This window comes from Podarcis vaucheri (assembly GCF_965113315.1).
Source record: "Podarcis vaucheri genome assembly, chromosome: 13".
Taxonomy (NCBI): Eukaryota; Metazoa; Chordata; class Lepidosauria; order Squamata; family Lacertidae; genus Podarcis; species Podarcis vaucheri.
Genome location: NC_138751.1, coordinates 6,553,870 through 6,578,291, shown reverse-complemented (window position 1 = coordinate 6,578,291; position 24,422 = coordinate 6,553,870). Strand labels below are relative to the sequence as shown.

The 24,422-nt window shown below is 48.3% G+C and overlaps 1 protein-coding gene across 1 annotated transcript; it reads left to right on the top strand.

The window, feature by feature from the left end:
- The first annotated feature begins 1,332 nt into the window (after positions 1–1,332).
- IRF9 (interferon regulatory factor 9) lies at positions 1,333–22,500 on the top strand. Its single transcript, XM_082197750.1, has 9 exons — positions 1,333–1,439; positions 7,288–7,477; positions 10,128–10,314; positions 10,850–10,980; positions 12,970–13,072; positions 16,607–16,687; positions 18,304–18,678; positions 20,758–20,870; positions 21,842–22,500. Exons 2-9 carry the CDS (start codon positions 7,289–7,291, stop codon positions 21,968–21,970), a joined length of 1,308 nt encoding a protein of 435 aa, XP_082053876.1. The 5' UTR covers positions 1,333–1,439; position 7,288; the 3' UTR covers positions 21,971–22,500.
- Positions 22,501–24,422: the final 1,922 nt, after the last annotated feature.

Sequence of the window (24,422 nt, the reverse complement as noted above, 5' to 3'; positions counted from 1 at the left end):
GAGGGGGACATGACAGAGGGATATAAAATTTGGTGCAGTGAAAGGGGCTAGAGAGATATTTTTCTCTCATAGTTTTGATATTCAGTGGGGTCATCCAGTGAAGATCAATGTTGGAAGAGTAAAGGGAGGCAAAAAGCAGAACTTATTCACACACACACACACACACACAAATATACAGGTGAAACTCGGAAAATTAGAATACCGTGGAAAAGTTCATTTATTTCAGTAATTCAACTTAAAAGGTTAAACTAATATGTGAGATAGACTCATGACATGCAAAGCAAGATATGTCAAGCCTTTATTGGTTATAATTGTGATGATCATGGCATACAGCTAATGAAAACCCCAAATTAGCAATCTCAGAAAATTAGAATATTAAATGAACTCAGCAAAACAAGGATTGCAAAGAGAGCAATATTGGACCTCTGAGAAGTAGAAGCATGCACATGTACTCAGTACTTGGTTTGGGCCCCTTTTGCATCAATTACTTTTCCACGATATTCTAATTTCCCGAGTTTCACCTGTACACACACGATGTTAACTAGCTGTTGGGGTGGCCGCTAACTTTGGCCGCAAGACATTCGAAGCAATGTTATACAACATTAAAGAACTATGGATCCCACCCCCCACAGAATCCTGGGAACTGTAGTTTTGTCAGAGGTGCTGCGCTACAATTCCCAGAGTGCTTTAGCAGTCATTAAAATTCAGAGACGGCAGTACATTAAAACCACCACATTGCCGCAGCAGCAGTTTCAATGTGGCGTTAGGAAGGTGTTGCAAGGTGAGCTACAATTCCCAGCACCCTCAACTGAAACTACAGTTCCCAGCATTCTTTTTTCGGGGTGGGGATGAACTTTGAAGCATGCAAACTCCATCCACCGCCATGCATTTAAAACAGATATCTCTCTCTCCCCATAATCCTGGGAGCTGTAGTTTGTCAGAGGTGCTGAGGATCGTAGCTGGCTGGGGTGAACTATAGTTCCCGCACAATTTATTCACTTTTCTGGAACAGGGGGGAGGCACTTGCTGTAAGGGTGCTTTTAACATTTGGGGGAGTGCATGTTCCCTCTCTCGTGGATCTCTCCGTCTCTCGATAAATAGAGATCTCTCCCAGAGATCATGAAACTATATCTGCTTTTCCCTTTTTATTTTGCTTTTCCCCTGTTTATTTTGGCGGCGGCGAAGCCTGAAACCGGCGCGCCCTCCTCTCTGCTGCCCCCTAGAGGCCGGAGAGGGGGCGGCGGCGGCGGTCACGTGATTTACGGGAAAAGAAGCGGAGCCGGGAGAAATGGGCGAGGGAGGGCGGGGCAGAAGGAAAGTGGGCGTGGCGAAGCCCAGAGTGGGCGTGGCGAAGCCCAGCTCAGCTGGAAGGCAAAAGCGCTACTCGGTGTGTTTTGCGAAGAGGACTTCGCTGCAGGAGGGAGACTTGGAGATCAGAGGTGGGACATCTATATATCACCCTATATATATATATAAAATAATATTTTCCTCTCCTTTATCATTCAGCTTTCCTGCCTTAATTTTCTCCTGCCGCCTCCCCGAGCGCGTTTACTCGGAAGTAAGCGCCCGTTGAGTCCAGCGGGGCTTTACTCCCGTGCAAAAGTGCTGGCGGAGGATCGCAGCCTTCCTGGCTACTCCGCTGCTGCAGATAAGAGTCTTTGCAGCGCCTAAAAGTGCTTTATATAATAACCATTATTCTTGCTATTATTGTTACTGATCGCGCCGTAATCCGGGCGTTGGAGCCGATTTGATTTGATTTGATTATTTGTCTGACTTTCAAGGAGGCCCATTGCAATCGACGGGGCTTAACGGGAGCCATCGCCAACTTTTAAATCCCGTGGGAGGCGAGGTCTGGATTGCCTTTGCAGTACTGAGCAATCCTGCGCGCCGCTCTTAATTGTGTTCAGCGAAGGTTTCTGGACAAGGGAAGGCGCTGGGGTTTGCTCAGTCCCTATGGTGTTGCAAGAATCTCTTTGTTTTCAAAACTATTGTTTTTATTAACAAAACTAACCAAGGAAGAATAAGGAAAAAGGGGGGGGGGAATGAAGGGATGATAGAGAAGGACACCCTCTGCTGTCAGCCCAGTCTCTTAATCTCAGGGTGCAGAGTTCGAATCCTACTTTGGGCAAAATATTCCTGCACTGCCGTGGGTTGGACTAGATGACCCCCTGGGTTCCCTTCCAACTCTGTGGTTCTGTGAAAAGGCAATAAATAGCCAGCGATCCATCTGTCTTAATTTAAACATGTTGTCGCACGCCACCCCAATCTCTGCGTGGTGCAAGAGTCCGGGGGTTCCTAGTACACACACATATATATATATATACAACCTGAGCCTACGATGGAGGGGTTCACAGCCCTGGCAGATCCCAGAGGATCTTGCTTCCACAGCCTTGGATCCCAGCAGATATCAGGCATTGATGGCTCACTCACTCTCAGCTGGCCAGCTGCCTTCTGGCACAGCTCTGGCTTTTGCCTTTCTAAGTAACAGACAGTTGAGAGAGGGGGACCAATCCATTCGCACAGAGCCACTTTCTTTGTTCCCATACTTAGCAGGCCCTTACCAAGAAACTTCCCCCTGCCCCCCCTGGCTTTTCCAGCCATTGAATCCTTGCCTGATCCAGGAATTAGGAGGGACTCAGGCTACCCCCCCCCCAAAAAAAACCCCTCACAACAATAAAATTCAATATATGCCATTCAGATGTTCAGACGGCTACCCGCACAAAATGGCCGTTTGGAAGAAATCTGTAATGCGGCACGACTTCAGACCGTTGTGCAAGAAGGGAAGTAATAGTGCCACTGTATTCTGCTCTGGTCAGACCTCACCTGGAGTACTGTGTCCAGTTCTGGGCAGCACAGTTCAAGAAGGACACTGACAAACTGAAACGTGTCCAGAGGAGGGCAACCAAAATGGTCAAAGGCCTGGAAACGATGCCTTATGAGGAACGGCTAAGGGAGCTGGGCATGTTTAGCCTGGAGAAGAGGAGGTTAAGGGGTGATATGATAGCCATGTTCAAATATATAAAAGGATGTCACATAGAGGAGGGAGAAAGGTTGTTTTCTGCTGCTCCAGAGAAGCGGACACGGAGCAATGGATCCAAACTACAAGAAAGAAGATTCCACCTAAACATTAGGAAGAACTTCCTGACAGTAAGAGCTGTTCGACAGTGGAATTTGCTGCCAAGGAGTGTGGTGGCGTCTCCTCTTTTGGAGGTCTTTAAGCAGAGGCTTGACAACCATATGTCAGGAGTGCTCTGATGGTGTTTCCTGCTTGGCAGGGGGTTGGACTCGATGGCCCTTGGGGTCTCTTCCAACTCTAGGATTCTAAGGTGATGCGTGTTGGAAGATTCTTAGATGTCCTCGCTTTAAGACGGTTTCCCTTTTCTCCTGCTAGAAGCTGAAGGTGGTTCATGTGGTCATCCTCTCCCTCCTCCCTTTTGCTCTTACAACGCCCCTGCGAGGTAGTTTAGGCTGAGAGGTGGCGACTGACTCCACTGACCTCCATGTCTGAGGGAGGATTTGAACTTTGGTCTCCCAGGCCTTAGTCCGACGCTCGAACCATTGCACCACCCTGCCTTAGTTTCCTGTTTGCATCTCTCTCATGCTAACTCCTTCCTTCTCTATTTCCTTTTTAATGCGCGCAACTTGTTTCTTTCCTGCAATACTAATATGCTTTAGTCTTTTATTTTCCTCGGCTGTTTTGTCTTTCCGCTGGGGGTGCCTTTGCTATGTCTCTCGTTCTCCCCGGCTACAGAAAGCAGATTAAAAAAACCACAGCATTAAACAGGCCTAAAGTGGTGCGAGATTATTATTAAATGGTGTGTGCGTGCGTGTACACCTGGGGGACGGGGTGGCGGTGGTGTAATCGCAGATCCCGAAGGATCTGGTGTTGTCCACATTATCCGAGCATACTTTTGTAGATTTGCGGACTGGCCCTACGCTGGTCTAGGGACGTGGGTGGCGCTGTGGGTTAAACCACAGAGCCTAGGACTTGCCGATCAGAAGGTCAGCGGTTCAAAACCCCGCAACAGGGTGAGCTCCCGTTGTTTGGTCCCTGATCCTGCCAACCTAGCAGTTCGAAAGCATGTTGAAGTGCAAGTAGATAAATAGGTACCACTCCGGCGGGAAGGTAAACGGTGTTTCCGTGAGCTGCTCTGGTTCGCCAGAAGCAGCTTAGTCATGCTGGCCACATGACCCGGAAGCCGTACGCCGGCTCCTTCGGCCAATAAAGCAAGTTGAGCGCCGCAACCCCAGAGTCGTCCGCGACTGGACCTAATGGTCATCAGTCCCTTTACCTTTACCTTTACCTACGCTGGTCTACTCTGAAGCAAGCCCCTTTGAAGACGAATCGGGGAGCTGCGGCTCCGGGGCGGATACTAGCAAGGGGAGGAGGCGCATTGTGCGCCCCGACACTCCCCACTGTGGTGGGCACTGTACTGGCTGTGACGTCGCATGGGGGCGGGGCGTGTGTTAGTCACGCACCATCCCAACGTCACCTTTCCGCCCGCTGTCAGATCACGGCTCCGGAGATATATTTGTTTTAAATGTCGCAATAGTTTTGCGGCTCCCAGTTTTCCCCCCTCAGAAACGGGTCCAAGTGGCTCTTTTTGTCTTAAAGGTTGCAGACCCCTGGCCTAGGGAATCTCTAATTTTAGGGAGGCGAAAGATCCAAAAGCATCTAGAGGACTGCAGTTTGAGGAGTGCAGCGTTGTAGATTTAGGCAGAATCACGAGCTCCCAAAATATGCATAGGGATTAGGCCTGGGCTGTTGCTGTGAGGGACACTAGGAAAACACAATATTGTTATGCCTATTTACAAATGGACAGGTTGAGCCTCTAGCGAGCAAGGCCAGAGCTCAGGGATGATGGGAGTTGTAGTCTAACAAAATGTGGCTGGACTACAACTCCCATCTACAACTCCCATCCCCTCTAGCGAGCAAGGCCAGAGCTCAGGGATGATGGGAGTTGTAGTCTAACAAAATGTGGCTGGACTACAACTCCCATCTACAACTCCCATCCCCTCTAGCGAGCAAGGCCAGAGCTCAGGGATGATGGGAGTTGTAGTCTAACAAAATGTGGCTGGACTACAACTCCCATCCCCTCTAGCTAGCAAGGCCAGAGCTCAGGGATGATGGGAGTTGTAGTCTAACAACATCTGGTTGGACTACAACTCCCATCTACAACTCCCATCCCCTCTAGCTAGCAAGGCCAGAGCTCAGGGATGATGGGAGTTGTAGTCTAACAACATCTGGCTGGACTACAACTCCCATCTACAACTCCCATCCCCTCTAGCTAGCAAGGCCAGAGCTCAGGGATGATGGGAGTTGTAGTCTAACAAAATGTGGCTGGACTACAACTCCCATCCACAACTCCCATCCCCTCTAGCTAGCAAGGCCAGAGCTCAGGGATGATGGGAGTTGTAGTCTAACAAAATGTGGCTGGACTACAACTCCCATCTACAACTCCCATCCCCTCTAGCTAGCAAGGCCAGAGCTCAGGGATGATGGGAGTTGTATTCCAACCCACCGGCTGAGAACCGAGGGTCAAAGGCCACGTCTGAGATGTTCCTTCGCTGCCCAGATCTTCAGCTATGGAACTGACCCTTCGCCATTTTTTCCTTTCTCTCTTCTGCTTTTACAGATGCCCTTTTCCCCCCAAACAGGCATCTCCTCTTCGAAAGCTCACAGAAGAAGCCTTTTTAAATTTTATTTTGAACGATCAGACTTCCTTGTAGCAGAAGTTTGCAGCCGCTGGGTTTTGTCCCACCCACCCCGTTCAAAATGACACAAAACAGGACCAGCAAAAACCACGGGTGTCAGTCAATGGGCAAAAAAGCGGTTTCGGTATTACAAGTGTAGCCACGCAACTGGAAAGAGTCGTCGGCTGCAGGGGGCCGTGGCTTTTGCACAGTTAATGCACGAAGCAAATACGAAACAATAGGCCTCGAAAGTGTCTTTGTGGGTTTTGCCACATATCGCATTACAGTGTTGCGTGGGTTTGTCAGCCACGACCAAGTGCCAATTGTTTTGTATGAGCCTCGATTCTTGCGCTCCGTTCCCAGAGCTCTTCGCAGAGCTACAATTCCCGGCGCCCTCTGCAAACTACAGTTCCCAGGATTCTCTTTTTTGGGGGGGTCCTTTGTGCGGCGTGTACACAGCCTGCACTCCCCAAATTACTTTTGGCAAAAGCCGGCTTTATTTTATTTTATTTCCAAAAAAATTATTGGTTTTCACAATACTATAAACAAACAAACAAACAAACACACAAGACAAACAAACATAAATCATAGCCTTATTGAAAATTACACTTATTAACTTTGTTAAATGACTTCCTCGCTTCCCCTTGGTTGAATTTCATTGCATGTCCTTTTAACGGTTTTCCAAATCCCAATTCTTATGAAATTTAACTTAAACATTAACATCCTTAAATCTTCACCTTAATGGAATTAAACATATTAATTCATCACTTAACATAAATAAAATCCTAAGCCAATTAAGTATCTGCAAGCTATTTTCAGTTAATTCAACTAAATAATCATTAAATTTATTCCACTCTTCCTGATACTCCTGATACTTTAGGCCTGCTCATCTTGCTGGGACGAGGTACCTTCTTCCATAAATGCCATTTTCCGAATTTCAAAATGGTGCCATTAAGAGCGGCGGGTTAAAATAGGTGGGGTGGGACTTGCGATATCAGGCAGTTGGCAGGCGGCCGCCCCACCCACTAGCCAAAGCCAGGTCCACAGTGGTGGGAACCAGTAAGGATTCCAAAAGATCCCCCAACCCAGGCTTCCTCAGCCTCGGCCATCCAGATGTTTTGAGACTACAATTCCCATCATCCCTGACCGCTGGTCTTGCTAGCTAAGGATCATGGGAGTTGTAGGCCAAAAACATCTGGAGGGCCGAGGTTGAGGAAGCCCATCCCAACCCATGGGTAGGCAAACTAAGGCCCGGGGGCCGGATCCGGTCCATTCACCTTCTAAATCCGGCCCGCGGACGGTCCGGGAATCAGCGTGTTTTTACATGAGTAGAATGTGTGCTTTTATTTAAAATGCATCTCTGGGTTATTTGTGGGGCATAGGAATTCGTTCATTTTTTCCCTTCAAAATATAGTCCGGCCCCCACAAGGTCTGAGGGACAGTGGACCGGCCCCCTGCTGAAAAAGTTTCCTGCCCCCTGCCCCAACCCTTTATTTTTTTTCAAATGAGGTATCAGAATTCGACTCTCCCCTCACACCTTCCAGGCGATCCCTCCTCCTGATCTCTGTATTCCGTCTCTCCCTCCCCGTCAAGGATGGCGACGTCTCGGCGTGGGGTTCGAAGGACGCGCAAGCTGCGCCAGTGGACCGTGGAGCAGGTGGAAAGCGGTCAGTTCCCGGGGGTGGTCTGGGACGACCCTCCCCACAAGACCATGTTCCGCATCCCGTGGAAACACGCGGGGAAGCAGGAATTCCGGCACGAGGAGGACGCCGGCTTTTTCAAGGTATTGTACCTGCGTTTCGGCGGGTTGAGCTGGATGACCTTTGAGGGTCCCTCCCAGTCCTGCACGGGAACGGGGCGGCATTAGCGGGGAAGGCAGAGATTTGCCGGCAGTGTGAAGATCATTCAGAAGCATTTGTGGCATTCTGCCTCCCCTTTTTCCTGGTTCATTTGTCGATCTATTTATTGATTTCATGGAAAGCACGATTTGGCTGCTCCTCACAGTCCTGTGAGGTAAGGTAAGGCAGAGAGGGGCAGTGGCTAGCGCAGGGGTCCCCCGGCGAGATTTGCGGCCGGGCGAGGGTTTGAACCCTCTGATGTTCCTAACCACTGCTCCACACTGCTGCCTCTCGGTTATAATACGTTTGGGGTCTGATCTGGCAAGGGGCTGGCCAGGAACGAGACTTGGGGGTCGTAGGAGCTAGATGGACGAAGGCATTGTCCCAGCGTGCGGCAGTCATGAAGGCGCGCCGATTCCATGCTAGGGATCCTCAGGAATTGAAAATAAAATAAAATGCTTTCATAAAGATGTTGTACAAATCGAGAGCAGGGCTGGAGCACTGTGTGTGGTTCTGGTTGAGTCTCAGACCTGTCAGCAATTTTGCTGCAGCGTTCTGCGCTAAGTGCAAGGTCCAAACCAGGCAGCAAGGGAATTATTCTTAATGATAAATATATTGATTTATATTCCGCCCCCCCATAGACTCAAGGTACCTTACGCAAATTCAAACAACGCAGATGAAATGCAAGCAGCTAAAAATCATATGAAAGCTAATTGTCGAAAAGTAACTGATCTCTAATAGAATTGAAACGAGATGCAAAACAAATCTGTTGAAATACAGATAGTGAAATGGTACAAATTGTTGTCAAAATGTGAAGGCTTGTGTCTTAAAACATGGCACAAAGCGGTCTGTGAATTGTGTGGCTCCAAATTTTGGGCAAATTTGGATAGCCCGCCACCCTGCCTGGGCATGGCGTGGGCTAGACGGCTCATTGATAGCATTGAGACGATGAACACTTTTGGAGCTCTCCATCCAAAACCACGTTGCAAAGCAACCTTTCAAAATTCTCCGCTCCAAGTTCCAGAACTTCTAATAGGATCGGCCAAAGCGCTGCAAAATATCACGCTTCTGAGTTGCGGATCTCGTCAAGGTTGCAAACCTACGTCCAGCCTGCGCTGTTTTGGACTGTGATGGGGCGTGCTCCTGTCACGGCGGGAGTTGGGTGGGAATCCCCGCAGGTAGAAAATAAGCCTCCCAGGGAGAAGTGTGGGTTGCAGAGGAGCGTTGTGGTTGAGATGCAGTTGTAACAGAACGAAAGGTACGTTATAACACATGTGGTGGACTTCCCCAAAGATTAAAACCTTTTGGGACATGATCCACGACGAAATAAAAAAATTGATAAGGACATCACACACAAAAAAAGGCAGAGGCATATCTGCTAGGAATTTTAGATAAAGATATCCCAAAAGATAAAACGTAACTTATTTCTATACGCGACAACAGCGGCAAAAATTTTGATTGCTAACTATTGGAAAGAAGACGGCATCCCAACAAGAAGAGAATGGTTGGGGAAACTTTGCGAGTACCTGGAACTAGCAAAACTGACAGATACAATAAGGAGAAAATCCAAAACTATGGTTATGAAGCAATGGGAGTTCTTAAATGATTATTTACAAAACCAGGGCTCGACTATAAAAATCTGGTTGTGTTTAGAATAATCTTGTGCGCAATATTAAAAAAATACAAAGTGAGACATTAAGGAAGTCCAAAGGGAAAATACGAAGAACAGAGGATTTGACGAACGGATTATTAAAAACGCGTGAGGTAAACGGTGGAAGTCTTTTAAAAAACAACAACACTTTTTAAGGTAGATAAGAACAGGATGAAATTATACAATTGAACATAAATATAGATGGGAAACGGCTATGTATAGTGAATACCTATCTACTTTAAAAAAATTTCACATATGATCCTTTTCTTCTTTATTTTTTCTTTTTTTCTGATATCTTTCATTTCACTCCTTTATTGTGAATAGCATTTTTTTTTAATAAGATTTTTATTGGTTTTACAACTTTTTTATAACAAACAAACACATAAACAAAACATACAAAACATGCAATATTTCAAAACGTATTTTCATGAACTTCTTTTCTCGGACTTCCCCGTACCTCCCCTTTCTGCATCCCTATGTCCATAGTTTTTTAGCAACATGTAACTATTTCTTTTCAACTTCTTTCATTTTAATCCTTTCATTAATCTGATCTTATTTCACTGTAGCCCTTTCTTTCTAAAAACCTCGACATTCTAACATTCATCAAGTTTATAGTAGTCTTTAAGATAAATTTTAAATTTCTTCCATTCTTCTTCCGCTGTCTCTTTTCCCTGATCACGGATTCTGTCGGTCATCTCAGCCAGTGTCATAGTGAATAGCATTTTATAGAGGTATAAATAACTGTAAATATGAAAAGAGGCAAAGTATTCTCTTAATTTTTTCCCCTTGGTTATATGTATTTTCTTTTTCCTATGTATTTTCTTTTGTTGTAAATATGTATGTTTTCTAATTTGTACTTAATAAAAATTATTTAAATTTTTTTAAAAAGAGATGCAGTTGCAAGGAGGCTTAACCCTGCGTCTCTCTCTCTCTCTCTTTCCCAGGCATGGGCCGTCTTTAAAGGAAAGTACAGGCCGGGCGAGCCCCTCGACCCTGCCACGTGGAAGACGCGCATCCGCTGCGCTTTCTCCAAGAGTCCCGAGTTTGAGGAGGTGCCGGAACGCTCCAAGCTGGGGACCGCTGAGCCCTACAAGGTGTACCGCCTGGTACCGCTGCCCGAGCAGAGCCTTGGTAAAGACATTGGCCTCCATTCCCCCCACGTCCTTGAAGTTTCTGTACATCCTGCGCCCCCAAAAAACTGCGTTTCCCAGTCGGGTAATGGGAGGGGGCGCCCCATATAAGCCCCCCTTTTCTCAGAGGAAAGAGATTCATACGCCGTCTAAAGTGGGGGTCCCTCCTCCCCACCGGAGAGGTTTAACAACCGAACCCTCTTCCCAGGGAACGGTGGGAGTTTTGGCGCTCCGGGGGGAATGGGGGTCCCCTGATTCTCAGCACCTTTATTGAACTACAGTTCCCAGCGGGGTGGATTAACTTATTAAACCTCACAATAATTTCAGAATTATCTGTCTGTGTATTCCCAATAGTATAACCAGATCAGTGATTTTGGATGGAACTGTAAAAACGACTCTGAAAATTTATTATTCCAAAAATGAAATGTTCATCTGGTTGTAAATATTCAGATGATAACGGCAAGAATGAATCTTTCTGTAAAAAGGAAAAGACTTAAGTCAAGTCTTACTGACTAGTGATTTAAATCGATTTCAAGGGACCCAGCCCAAACCAAGAAAGCCAAAAGCGCCCAAGCCAGAATCTTCCAGCGGGTCCTCGGAGAAGGAGAATGGCGATCCTGATAGCAGCCTCCCTCAGCCTCCAGCCACCGTCTGCAGCTTGAAGATGGTGAGTGCCAAAGGAGCGAAAGGATGAGATGCGATAGGAACAGTGGCATCTGGAGATGCCGCCAGGATTCGAACGCGGAACATGCCGCATGCAGAGTAGAGGCTCTGTGCTCCAACCTTCCCCCAAAAAAGTGGTTTGCAGTGGTTACAAGCGGAAGGGAACAAAACGCCATGAACACAATAAAATATTGCATATCAATTTATTTGTTTTTTTAACCCACATTGCAGAAATTCTGTCATTTAGAATAATGCAGTCAATGAGAATATCAAAGTAAGCCTAGGCAAATGAAGGAATTTCCATTCAAAGTTTAAAACCTCCCAAATCTGTTTCTGGAGGGTTTCGATGGGGGATTAGTGCCACAACCCCCCCCCCCAAAATTGCCTCCCAGAGGTTTGTACCCCTCAGACTTCCAGCAGGGTCTCCTCTGATCAATTTTCCCCCCTCCACTATTTCCACTGAAGCAAAATCTCATTATTTTTATTTTTAACTTCCTGGCTGCTATCCCACTCTCCCCCATTCGCAGTCTTCACACCCACCCTTTATTTCACCTATTCTCTTAGGTGAGCCTTGGCCAACTTGCAATTCCCATAAGCCCCCGGCAGCGCTTTGAGCGCAAGATCATAGAATTATAGAGTGGGACTGGGACCTCTGAGGTCATCCAGCCCAACCCCAGCCACGCAGGAATTATTTGCATGACGTGGGGCTCAAACCCCTGACACTGAGATTAAAAAAGCCCTGTGCTCTGCTGACGGAGATATCCCAGGAGATATGGAAAGATTAGACGTGACTGGGAACATAGGAAGCAGGCCTTTATAATATGTATCGGCAATATTTCTGAAGAGAGGAGCTGGAAACTGCTGTGTCGATATAGGGATAGACGGAGGATATATATATATAATGTGGCTAGATTACAGTGGTACCTCAGGTTAAGTACTTAATTTGTTCCGGAGGTCCGTACTTAACCTGAAACTGTTCTTAACCTGAAGCACCACTTTAGCTAATGGGGCCTCCTGCTGCTGCCGCACCACCGGAGCATGATTTCTGTTCTCATCCTGAAGCAAAGTTCTTAACCTGAAGCACTATTTCTGGGTTAGCGGAGTCTGTAACCTGAAGCGTATTTAACCCAAGGTACCACTGTATAGACCCCCGGTGTTCTGCATCCCCTTGCTTGAAGCAAATTGTGGTATTAGTGGGGTACTTGGGTCTGTATTTAAAAAGACGGGGAACAGTACAGTGGTATCTTGGTTCTCAAACAGCTTGGAACCCAAACACTGCAAACCAGGAAGTAAGTGTTCTGGTTTGCGAACTTTTTTCGGAAGCTGAACGTGCTCCGTTTTGAGTGTTACGCTTCCGTTTTGAGCGTTACACTGAGGTCTGTCTGTTTTTGCTATTTATTTTGCCTTTTTGTTTTTGCGGCTTTCTTGGTTTTGATTTTGTGACTGTGTGGAACCCAGTTCAGCTACTGACTGATTGATTGTGTGACTGCAGTACAGTGGTACCTCGGGTTACATACGCTTCAGGTCACAGACACTTCAGGTTACAGACTCCGCTAACCCAGAAATAGTACCTCTGGTTAAGAACTTTGCTTCAGGATGAGAACAGAAGTCGTGCTCCGGCGGCAGCAGGAGGCCCCATTAGCTAAAGTGGTGCTTCAGGTTAAGAACAGTTTCAGGTTAAGAACAGACCTCCGGAACAAATTAAGTACTTAACCACTGTACATTGATTATTACTTTCATTTTATGGATCAATGGTCTCTTTTGATAGTGAAATTTATGTTAAATGGCTGTTTTAGGGGTTGTTTTCCAACGTCTGGAACAAATTGATCCACTTTGCATTACTTTCTATGGGAAAGCGTGCCTTGGTTTTGGAACGCTTTGGTTTTGGAACGGACTTCCGGAACGGATTAAGTTTGAAAACCAAGGTGCTACTGTATACCACAGTGTGGCGTGTGTGCATGAACACACCCTAATATCTCTTCTTCCCCTCCAGGAATCCAGCTCCACCTTCGAAGCCATCGCTAGCCAGGCCCCAAACGCATTCGCCGCTTTGGTCATCCCAAATGGGGAGATGAAACCTGAGTCCATGGAGTCAGGTGGGGCAATTCGCATTTCCCTCTGTTTTGTGGCTCTGATCGAGGACATCCCAATTTCTCTTCCTGTTCTCCCACACAGGAGCACATCCCCCTTGTTTCCCGCCCCCCTCAAGGAAGTGATCTGTTCTTAACAAAACCTCACAGAACAGGAATCATAGAATCATAGAATCATAGAGTTGGAAGAGACCACAAGGGCCATCGAGTCCAACCCCCTGCCAAGCAGGAAACACCATCAGAGCACTCCTGACATATGGTTGTCAAGCCTCTGCTTAAAGACCTCCAAAGTAGGAGACTCCACTACACTCCTTGGCAGCAAATTCCACTGTCGAACAGCTCTTACTGTCAGGAAGTTCTTCCTAATGTTTAGGTGGAATCTTCTTTCTTGTAGTTTGGATCCATTGCTCCGTGTCCGCTTCTCCGGAGCAGCAGAAAACAACCTTTCTCCCTCCTCTATGTGACATCCTTTTATATATTTGAACATGGCTATCATATCACCCCTTAACCTCCTCTTCTCCAGGCTAAACATGCCCAGCTCCCTTAGCCGTTCCTCATAAGGCATCGTTTCCAGGCCTTTGACCATTTTGGTTGCCCTCCTCTGGACACGTTCCAGTTTGTCAGTGTCCTTCTTGAATTGTGGTGCCCAGAACTGGACACAGTACTCCAGGTGTGGTCTGACCAGAGCAGAATACAGTGGCACTATTACTTCCCTTGATCTAGATGCTATACTCCTATTGATGCAGCCCAGAATTGCATTGGCTTTTTTAGCTGCCGCGTCACACTGTTGGCTCATGTCAAGTTTGTGGTCAACCAAGACTCCAAGATCCTTTTCACATGTACTGCTCTCAAGCCAGGTGTCACCCATCTTGTATTTGTGCCTCTCATTTTTTTTGCCCAAGTGCAATACTTTACATTTCTCCCTGTTAAAATTCAGGAGATCTCTTCCGATCTGCTTCCTGGAAAATAATAAGTGTCCGCTCGAACCGAGAGAAGACGTTCGGCCTCTCGCTCCGTGGAAAGAAAACAGTGTGCCGAAATGTTTGATGCACCAAAGAAGCACGCATTTAATGCAATGTTTGTACCACTTTAAACAGCTTCCCCCAGAGAATTCTGGGACCTGTAGTTTGTTCAGGGTTCTCACAGAGCTATAGTTCCCAGAATCCCCTGGGGAGAGAAATTGAGTTTAATAGGTATCGCCCTTCCCAGCTCCTTGCAACAGGAATTATGGAATAGGGCTTACAGACTGGCCTACTTTCCCCCTCCTTTCCCCGATCTTCTTGCAAATTAATTGCAGAGGGTCCAGAAAGGTAGGCAATGGATTATGGCACCATTTGTTCATTTCTAAGGTGCTAGCCCTCATTGCTGCTGTCTTAATTCCAGGTGCGTACGGGGAACTGGCTGTGGTGTACATCTGATTACAGGCATTCTCTTCCTCGTTAACATTCTACTTTTTCCAAATATTACCCCCCCCCACACACACATTTTTATTAAATGTTGCAATTTCAACAAAGCCTGCTTCTCTCTCAAATTTGAAAATGCTTTAAAAAACAAAAACACACAAGCAAGGAATAATCAGAGCAGTTCTGAAGGAATATATAAGCTTGGGAAAATAGGTGATATCAAGTACTGAGGAACTGTGGTGGGCTGTCAAGGTACTAAGACCATTATAATTTTAAATCTTTTTTTCCTCCTTGTTCATAAAAACCCACAGGCGAAGAAGGGCTAGCCATGTTCCTTTGTTCGTAAAAAAAACACCAAAATAATGCCACATTTGCCAAAAGCAAACGATTTCTACGTAATCTTAAACATGTGTCCATTTCTCAAGTAATTCTGTCCCCCAGTCCTTTCGGTACAAGCAATCTGTAGTTATTGCAAGCCCCCCAAATAGACTACGGTTCCTGGGGACAGTCCCTGGATTTGCAAATCTGTCCCCGGACAAATTCCATCCCCGGAATGTCCGCAGATTTGCAAATCTGTCCCTGGGAAACAGTGGCGTAGCGTGGGTTGTCAGCACCCGGGGCAAGGCAAGTAATTTGCGCCCCCTAACCCGTGGATTTGCGCCCCCCTAACCCTAACCCCCAGATGTTGCGCCCGGTGCGGCCGGCCCCCCCTGCACCCCCCACGCTATGCCACTGCTGGGAAATGTGGCAGCAGCAGCCTCAGCAGCCCGGAGCCAGCCTGGTAGCGCAGTTGGCTCTGGCTGGCTTCAGGAGCTGCTTGCTGCCGCCACCACTGCCAAGGGGGAACAAGGGACGCCCAGCGGTACAGATCTCCTTCCCCCTTTGTTTTGACAGATCGGGGGAGGCTCAGGAGTTGCAGGCATTGCCCAGCAGGGGCGGAAGGCATGCAGTTTCTCTGCCAGGCAAGGTGCAAAGCCCTTCTTTTGCACCCTGTTAAAAAACTGGGCAATGGCCGGCCAGCTGCAACTCCCAAGTCTCCCCTCATCAGACAAAAAAAAAGGGGGAAGGTACACCACAAAGAACTCATAACCCACCTGCAGCCAGAAACACCATAACCAGACACTGGAGAGACCTGTCAGGAGTAAGCATGGACCAATGGTACCAAATAGTATGAGAAACAGCCCTGCTAGAAAAATTAAGTAATAAACTGAAACTGACACGGGGACAAACAGAAGAAGACGCCTTCACCCCAGTATGGCTCCCCTTTATCACATACACAGCCCAACAGGACAGTGACAATAATCCGCCAACAGCATACAAATCAATATGGCTAACCTGATCCAAAACACCCACCCACCTCACCCACACACGAAAACAAAGATCACCACAGCCCATCACAAGCAAACAATCACACCCTAGGCCAACCCCAACCTCTCTCACCACCAAAGGAACACAAGCGAACAGCACAAGCAACGCCGACACCAAACTCTACATACATTAAACATAATAGAAACACCGCCACCCGACCCCACCCCTATCCATCTTCCCTCTCTCCACCCCCCTTTCTTTTTTCTTTTCTTCTCCCCCTAATGCCTCAACAAATGAAACGGATTTGTAAAAATGTTACATGGGGAAAAAAAACGAGGCACTACACTTCTGTAAAACAAGAAAATCCTGAATAAAATATTTTTAAAAAACCAAAGGGGGAAGGGGGCAGGAGATCCGGGGAGGCTCGGGTGTCACGGGCGGGCAGCCACTTTTTGCCCAGTTTTTTAAAAACTCGGAGCTTCACAGGGTGCAAAAGAAGGGCTTTGCACCTTTATACAATATGCATGTGTGCTTGGGCCCAGGGTCTTTTGCCTCAGCATCCCCACTCCTGACTCACTGTTGCTACTCAGCTTAAAAAAAAAAAGTGTTCCCGGATTCATTGAAAAAAATCTGGTAACCATAAAATAGACACTGCCATTGATTCCAGAAAAATGTGTCAACTGGGGCCATTGAACGCTCCCATCCCCATGGCGTGGGCATCTCGGCATGGGGGAAGACCATTTTTGTGTTAATGTCTTAGGAAATGATTCCTTTATTCTGTGGAAAGTCTGGTTCCTCATTTCCCCTCTTTTCTGCTTCTTTACACTAGCGCTGGCTATGAATGATATTGCTGCCTTCCACCAGAAGCCAGAAGCCGACCAAGCTGTGCCCATTTCAGAGAATGTTAGAGGTGAGATGACGGAAGCGGGTGGCTTAGCTGTGCAGCTGCCTTGGAAAGGGTCTGTAAGAAGGCACAGGGCTCCGTTCTTGTAATAATCACATTGTATGCAATATTAGCCTACTCCTTCAATTCCCTGTGCTTTTAAAAATGTTGATCATTGTTTTTTAAAATGATATTCTGCTGCAGCAGCCCTGGAGTCACTGTTAAGAGACAATAGAGCAGCCTTTCTCAACCTGTGGGTCACCAGATGCTGTTGAACTACAACTCCCATCACCCCTAGCTAGCAAGGCCAGAGCTCAGGGATGATGGGAGTTGTAGTCCAACAACATCTGGGGACCCACAGGTTGAGAAGCGCTGCAATAGAGTTCCAGGCATGACCAAACCTGGCCCTCCAGATGTTTTGGACAACTCCCATCATCCCTAGCTAACAGGACCGGAGGTCATGGATGATGGTAATTGTAGTCCCAAAACATCTGGAGGGTCAAGTTTAGCCATGCCTGCGACGGTCTCTGAATCTATGTGATAAATAATATTTTACTTCAGTGTGTCGGGGGTTAACTCCTCCTGCATTTATCGGAGGCGGGGCTATGCAAATGATGTTGTGGGCAGTCCCCTTCAGTGGGATGAGTACTGTTTTTCAGGGGCAGGGGGTGGGTGGGTGTGGAGGACTCCCTGGTCCTGAATGGGGTAACTGTGCCCCTGAAGGACCAGCTATGCAGCCTGGGAGTCATTTTGGACTCACTGCTGTCCATGGAGGCGCAGGTCAATTCTGTGTCCAGGGCAGCTGTCTACCAGCTCCATCTGGTACGCAGGATGAGACCCTATCTGCCCACAGGCTGTCTAGCCAGAGTGGTGCATGCTCTGGTTACCTCTCACTTAGACTACTGCCATGCACTCAACGTGAGGCTACCTTTGAAGGTGACCCGGAAACTGCAACTAATCCAGAACGCAGCAGCTAAACTGGTGATTGGGAGCGGCCGGCGAGACCACATAACACCAGTCCTGAAAGACCTACATTGGCTCCCAGGATGTTTCCAAGCACAATTCAAAGTGTTGGTGCTGACCTTGAAAGCCCTAAACGGCCTTGGCCCAGTATACCTGAAGGAGCGTCTTCACCCCCATTGTTCATCCTGGACACTGAGGTCCAGCTCCGAGGCCCTTCTGGCGGTTCCCTCACTGCGAGAGGCCAAGTTACAGGGAACCAGGCAGAGGGCCTTCTCGGTGGTGGCACCCGCCCTGTGGAACGCTCTCCCGTCAGGTGTCAAGGAAACAAACAATTATCTGACTTTTAGAAGACACCTGTAGGCAGCCCTATTTAGGGAAGCTCTTAATATTTGATGTTTTATCGTGTTTTTAATATTGGGAGCTGCCCAGAGTGGCTGGGGAAACCCAGCCAGATGGGCGGGGTATAAATATTATTATTATTATTATTATTATTATCCTCTTACGGATTCTACCCTCACAGAAACAGGCCGGGTGGGAAAGACCCCGGGGATATTATGCAGACTGACACCCCCCCCCAAAAAACCCCCCTATAACAGCTTTCATAATCCTTATTATCCATACGCATCCTGTTTGGGGAGGCAGTATCTGACCCTCTCAATTTCCTTCTTCTCGTCTCCCAGGCAGTCCAGGGAACTTCTTCGTCATCCTGTCCATCTCCTACGGTGGCAAGGAGGTCCTGAAAGAGTTGCTGCCGGAGGGAGAGTTCCTGGTCACTTCCGCTCCAGCCCCTCTGGGAACGTCCGGCAACAGCATGCTCCGGGTCGTGCTGCCGCCCGCCTCCGGTCTCGAGGACGCCCAGAAGGAGGCCGACGTCCGCCGGCTGCTGAAGGACCTGGAGAAGGGTGTCATGGCGGCCAGCAACGCGGAGGGCATTTTCGTTCAGTGCCGGGGACGAGCCAGCATCTTCTTGCGTGGTCCGGGGGGCACCCAGCCCCACAGGAAGCTGCCCAGCAACGCCTTCCTTCAGTTGTTCAGCACCAAGGCATTTAAGTCAGGTGAGGCTGAGCCAAAGGCATAGCTGTCAACCGTCGCTTATTTGGCAGGAAAGTCCCTTATCCCAGCGCCGTGTCCCGCTGCTGTCCCTTATTGATGATGTCCCTTAAATTTCCCGGGTTTCAAAGGAAGCAGCCCCTCTCCCTCCCTCCCTGCCGGCCAGGGAGGAGGGAGGCTCCAACTGTGTTGCTTGGCTGCATTGCTCACCCAATAAGGAGTCTAAGAACGACTGGGGGGTGGAGCTTGCATGCCTTGTGCTATCAAATCAGCCGAGTTGCCTGGGGACTCGCCTTTGCTCAGCGCTTCCCAGTGGAGAGGTGACGGTGGTTTTCCTTGCTGCATCCCCTTTGCCGGGTTGCTGCGCTGTGGGAACCACTGCTTGAGGCTACGTTTGGCTGCTGGCTGGGTTTTCTGCCTTTGGCTTGGAGGGGCTCAGAAGTTGAACATACCTGTGCCCCCAAATCCCTTATTTTGGCTTCTGATCCCTTATTTTTGAGGCTGCTGGTCCCTTATTTTCAAATCTGTAAGTTGACAGCTATGGTTGCAGCACACCTGACCCCCATCTCCCTGCGGCTGATGGGGTCTGGAGACCCACGGCGCCTGGAGGGACATGGCTTCCCCACCTCTTCTCTTGCAGAAGGTGCTCCATATGTCTCGGGAGATGACAGAGGAGTGCGCCTTTGGGGGTGAAGTTCAGCCATAGCTGTCAACTTACAGATTTGAAAATCAGGGACCACCAGCCTCGAAAATAAGGGATCAACAGCCAAAATGAGGGATTTTCTAGGCACAGGTATGTTCAACTTCTGAGCCCCCCCGGAGCCAAAAGCAGAAAGCCCAGCCAGCAGCCAAAGGAAGCCTCAAGCGGTGGTTCCCACAGCGCAGCAACCCGGCAAAGGGGACGAAGCAAGGAAAACCGCTGTCACCTCTCTGCTGGGAAGCGCTGAGCAAAGGTGAGTCCCCAGACAACGCGGCCAATTTGATCGGCACAAGGCATGCAAGCTCCACCCCCCAGTCGTTCTCAGACTCCTTATTGGGTGAGCAGCGCAGCCAAGCAATACAGCTGGAGCCTCCCTCCTCCCTGGCCAGCAGGGAGGGAGGGAGAGGAGCTGCTTCCTTTGAAACCCGGGAAATTTAAGGGACATCATCAATAAGGGACAGCAGTGGGACACGGCGCTGGGATAAGGGAGTTTCCCGCCAAATAAGGGACGGTTGACAGCTATGGGGTGAAGTCAAACCATTGGAGAGTCGCAGCACCTGCTGTGGCCGTAGAGGCCAATACGGGCGAGACGTGTTTTGTTGCAGCTGGGGCAGAGGAAGGCATCCGGTTGTGCTGCGGCAGCAGATGCACCCCAGCGTTTCTTCTCCTCCCGGGGTCATTCCTCCTCTGGTCACTGCTGTATGGATGCACGACCTGACGGCCTGTCGCCAGGCCCGGCAGTCGTCTGCAAGGGGTACCTGAAGGAGCGTCTCCATCCCCATCATTCAGCCTGGACGCTGAGGTCCAGCTCCGAGGGCCTTCTGGCGGTTCCCTCACTGCGAGAAGTGAGGCTACAGGAAACCAGGCAGAGGGCCTTCTCGGTGGTGGTGCCCGCCCTGTGGAACACCCTCCCATCAGCTGTCAAGGAGATAAGCAACTACCTGACTTTTAGAAGACATCTGATAATTGAGACATAGATATAGACATCTGAACTTTCATGCATATCAGTGAATATCTTGACCCTCCTCTACGAGAATAACTGTTTACTTGGCCGTTTTCATATGTCGTGAAGGCTGAAATTTCATTTCGATGGCGCCAAAACACAATCCATCCTGTAGATTTAAGTATCTGTCCACGGTCGCCTCATAATCCACATTCCTTTGTAAGAAAATAAGAAATAACGCAAAACTATTATTGCAGGCAAAAAAAGAAATCAATGTGTGTGTGGGGGGGGTGACAAGAATTTTTCCACACCGGGTACCGCCTGACCTTCTTAAACCTCTGGCCGTAATGTGTCTATTGCCGTATTCATTTGACAAAGCCCAATTTGGTTCTGGTGCTTCCTGCTGCATCATGCCGCTCTCTTTTCGTTTTCCGCCAACAGCACTGCAGGAATACTCCCTGGGCCGTGGGCCTAAGCCTGAACACCAAGTCACTCTCTGTGTCGGGGAGGAATTGGGGCAAGACTGCGTGGACAGCAAGAGAATCGTCATCCAGGTGAGATTCATTAAGTGTCGGCAAGGCGGACGCACATTGTTCAGTTCAAAGTGTTGGTGCTGACCTTTAAAGCCCTAAACGGCCTCGGTCCTGTATATGCGAAGGAGCGTCTCCACCCTCATTGTTCAGCCCGGACACTGAGGTCCAGCTCCGAGGGCCTTCTGGCGGTACCCTCATTGCAAGAAATGAGGTTGCAGGGAACCAGGCGGAGGGCCTTCTCGGTGGTGGCACCTGCCCTGTGGAATGCCCTCCCTTCAGATGTGAAGGAAATAAGCAGCTATCTTATCTTTAAAAGACATCTGAAGGCAGCCCTGTTTAGGGAAGTTTTTTAATATTTAATGCTGTGTTGTTTTTAACACTCAATTGTGAGTCGCCCAGAGTGTCTGGGGGAACCCAGCCAGATGTCCGGGGTATAAATAAATAAATACATTATTATTATTATTATTATTATTATTGGTTGGGAAGAAGCCTGCCAAGGGTGGAGACACAAGACATGCCATGCAGAGAATGTAAGAAATAAATGCATCTTGGGCAAACAATACTAGGGAGAAGGGCAGAAACACATTGTGAGCGCAGGGGAGGGGGCACCAGACGCTGAAGTAAACCTATTTATTCTGCCAGTTTTCTAAGCATTGGGGGCAGAGGCTCATTCTGCGTAGTGTATGGGGAAATCACAGCAGAGACGCAAGCTGGGTAGATGGAACAGACACGCGTTATGGCCTCCGGGATGTGGATAAGTCGTATTTGGAGGAAATCACAGCATGGGTAGTAGGCAGAAATTGGAGCGGAACAGGATTCAAGACCAGCACGCGCAGTCAGATCGTGGCGCAAGACATGCTGGTAAACGGCGGCGGGTTTTTAGAAGCAAGTGATGGGAAGGGCGCTGGTCAAAACGGTGAACGGCCTATGCAGTCACTCAAAATTTCTAGAGTCGTTTCAGCGGTTGATTTCCCCCTCTTCTCCGCCCGCAGATGGAGCAGATATTTGCCTCGGCTGCAGTCTCTCCTCCCGTGGTACAAGCAGCCGCTCCCCAAGTCCTCTTGGTCGTTTCGGATGGCTCCGCTGGGAAATGGGATGCTTCTGGGGCACCCGAATGCTGAAATCACCTGTCCTGTCCCTCTGATTTTGGGGGCTGGTGACCCGTTTGTGGTACAGACCCATCTGGGGTCTTGAACTTTTCCTCGGAGCGGCACTTCCTACTTCCTGCCTTATTCTCTCGGGCGGGACTTCCTACTTTACTCATTCCTGCACGTCGGAACAACTTCTACCTGTGAACATGGCATTATGTAGAAAAAGTGTGAAACACTAGAGCAGAAACCCTGGTGGGAATTATTTCCTGGCGATATCCTGAGATGAGAGTGAGGGCTTTTCCTCTCCTAATTAGCAGCGATAAGCTCCTCCTCCTCCTCCTCCTCCTCCTTTTCCCAGCTGAGGAATGGCTGGGAAGTAATACAAAACCTTGTGGGGAAAAAAACCCTTTTTTTGGCCTCCCTCATTCCCGTCCCTACTGAGCTCATGCCTTCTTGCACTCTATTAGTATCTCGGAAAATGTGCGCTTAGACTGTCTTTCATGCTTGCTGTGTGGATGTGAAGATATTTCTTTAAATAATAAAGTTTTATTGGAAATGGATGCTGGAATCTGGTGTGGGAGTTTTGAATCATGTGGCAGAGAATCCCACAGGCTTCACGTTTTGTGAGGTAGTGTTTTTTTTATTTTTTGTCTGCTTGAATCCTGACTTTCAGATAATCCTGATCCATAGCTATAGGCACCTTAAAAAGCCATTTTATCCAGAATGCAACCAGAGAGGTGGAGCCCCTAGACAGATTCCATTGTGTTCTCAAGTAACGCATCCCAGGGAACACTCTCATAGGCATCAATTAAGCATTTTCCTTTCACTGAATTGAACTCTGCAGCCTTTTCCCAAAATTCAAAAACGATAATGGAAAGGCACTTAAAACAAACAGAATCCTTGGGGCTTCTTCTTTCTATCTCTTGCTTTTCAATATTGATCTGGGCGTTTACTTCTTTGAGTTTTCACAGTGTGCATGCCAGGAACAGGCGTAAGTGGCTAATTTTGTTTCTGAAATGGTTCTCTCTCCCCCCCCCCCCATTTGTCCCTCTCTTTTACTATGTTCTTGTCATTTTTTATATGCTGTCTCTCTTGGAAATACGAGGAAAGGTACTTTACAAAAAGAGAGAGAGACCACTCTCTTCTCCAGAGATAGCCCAAAAAGCTGTAGTTACTCTTTTGAGACCTTGGAAGTTTTCACAATAGGAAGTGAAAGTGAAGCTTTCACAATGGGAAGTTAATTCAGTTCCCACATCAAAAAAGCAAATACCTACCCTAAGATCCATGCCCAAATTGACCAGTTACACCCCTTAGTCCTAATAATCCTTCACTTGGAAGCACATTTCATTCAGTTTGGTCAGATTCTATGTATAGGGCTCCCTAAAAAACGAGTATGATTCTGTGTTACGTAACTCTGGCGCTGGTCTCTTCTAAGCCTCACATGTGGTTGATGAGTCACCATTATTTTCCCTGTGGTTTCCCTGAACCGATACTCTGCTTGTTTGCTGATTCATGCATGTGTGCTCATCAGTCATCAACAGCTGCAAAAGCTGTTCAGTGGGAATAACCAGTTTACTCTTGAAATAAAAAAATTAAGGTCTTATATGTATAATAAATGTTCATAAATGTACCAAGCAAACACGTACATAAATATATATACCACTTGTCTGAAGCAGCACAGGAAAACGGCCGTGAAACCATTTTGACTCCCAAACTGACCAAATGTTTTCTCTGCAAGGTCAAGGAAAATGGAAAAGCCTCCCCATTGTCTTTTCATTCACAAATCCTGTCTTAAGGGTATGTCTGTGTATGAATAGGGTGAGCCTGTGACCTGGCTCAGGAACTAAGTAGTTATCATTACAAAATACTAGCCAGGCTCCCCAGGGTATCTAATCAAGTAAGCATTAGCAGGTAACCTGCCAGACAGGAGGTAAACAACGCACTCAGATTTCTGTTGTGGACTGCCCTTTCTGTGATGTACCGTATTTTTCGCTCCATAGGACGCACCGGCCCATAGTTTTTTTGGGGGGAAATAAAGAAAAAAAATATTTCCCCCCCAGCCTGAGCTTTCCCCGACCCCAGCCCCCAGAACAGGCAGCTCTCTGCAAGCCTTGGGAGACCGGCGTGACTTCCCGCCGGGCTCCCACGGCTTGCGGATATCTGCCTGAAGCCCAAACCAGGTTGGGGGACAGCGGGAAGGCGCGCTGCACCTCCCTGCTGTCCCCCGAGCTTGTGGGGCTGGCGGCGGGGAGAAGCACGCTTCTCCCCGCCGCCAGCCTCCAAACCAGGTCGGGGAACCGAAGCCCCGTGCTTCAGGCTGCAGACTGCTACCCACAAGCCTTGCGAGCCCGCGGGAACTCCCACCGGGCTTGCAAGGCTTGCGGATAGCTTCCTGAAGCCTGGAGAGCGAGAGGGGTCGGTGCACAACCGATGCCTCTCACTCTCCAGGCTTTAGCGAAAGCCTGCATTCGCCCCATAGGAC

What these genes read in the sequence shown, in the direction of transcription:
- IRF9 (XM_082197750.1), top strand. Translation starts at nt 7,289, where the DNA reads ATGGCGACGTCTCGGCGTGGGGTTCGAAGGACGCGCAAGCTGCGCCAG. An exon ending in CATTTCAGAGAATGTTAGAG is followed by an intron (nt 16,688 to 18,303) that starts GTGAGATGACGG and finishes CTCGTCTCCCAG; the next exon opens with GCAGTCCAGGGAACTTCTTC. An exon ending in CACCAAGGCATTTAAGTCAG is followed by an intron (nt 18,679 to 20,757) that starts GTGAGGCTGAGC and finishes TTCCGCCAACAG; the next exon opens with CACTGCAGGAATACTCCCTG.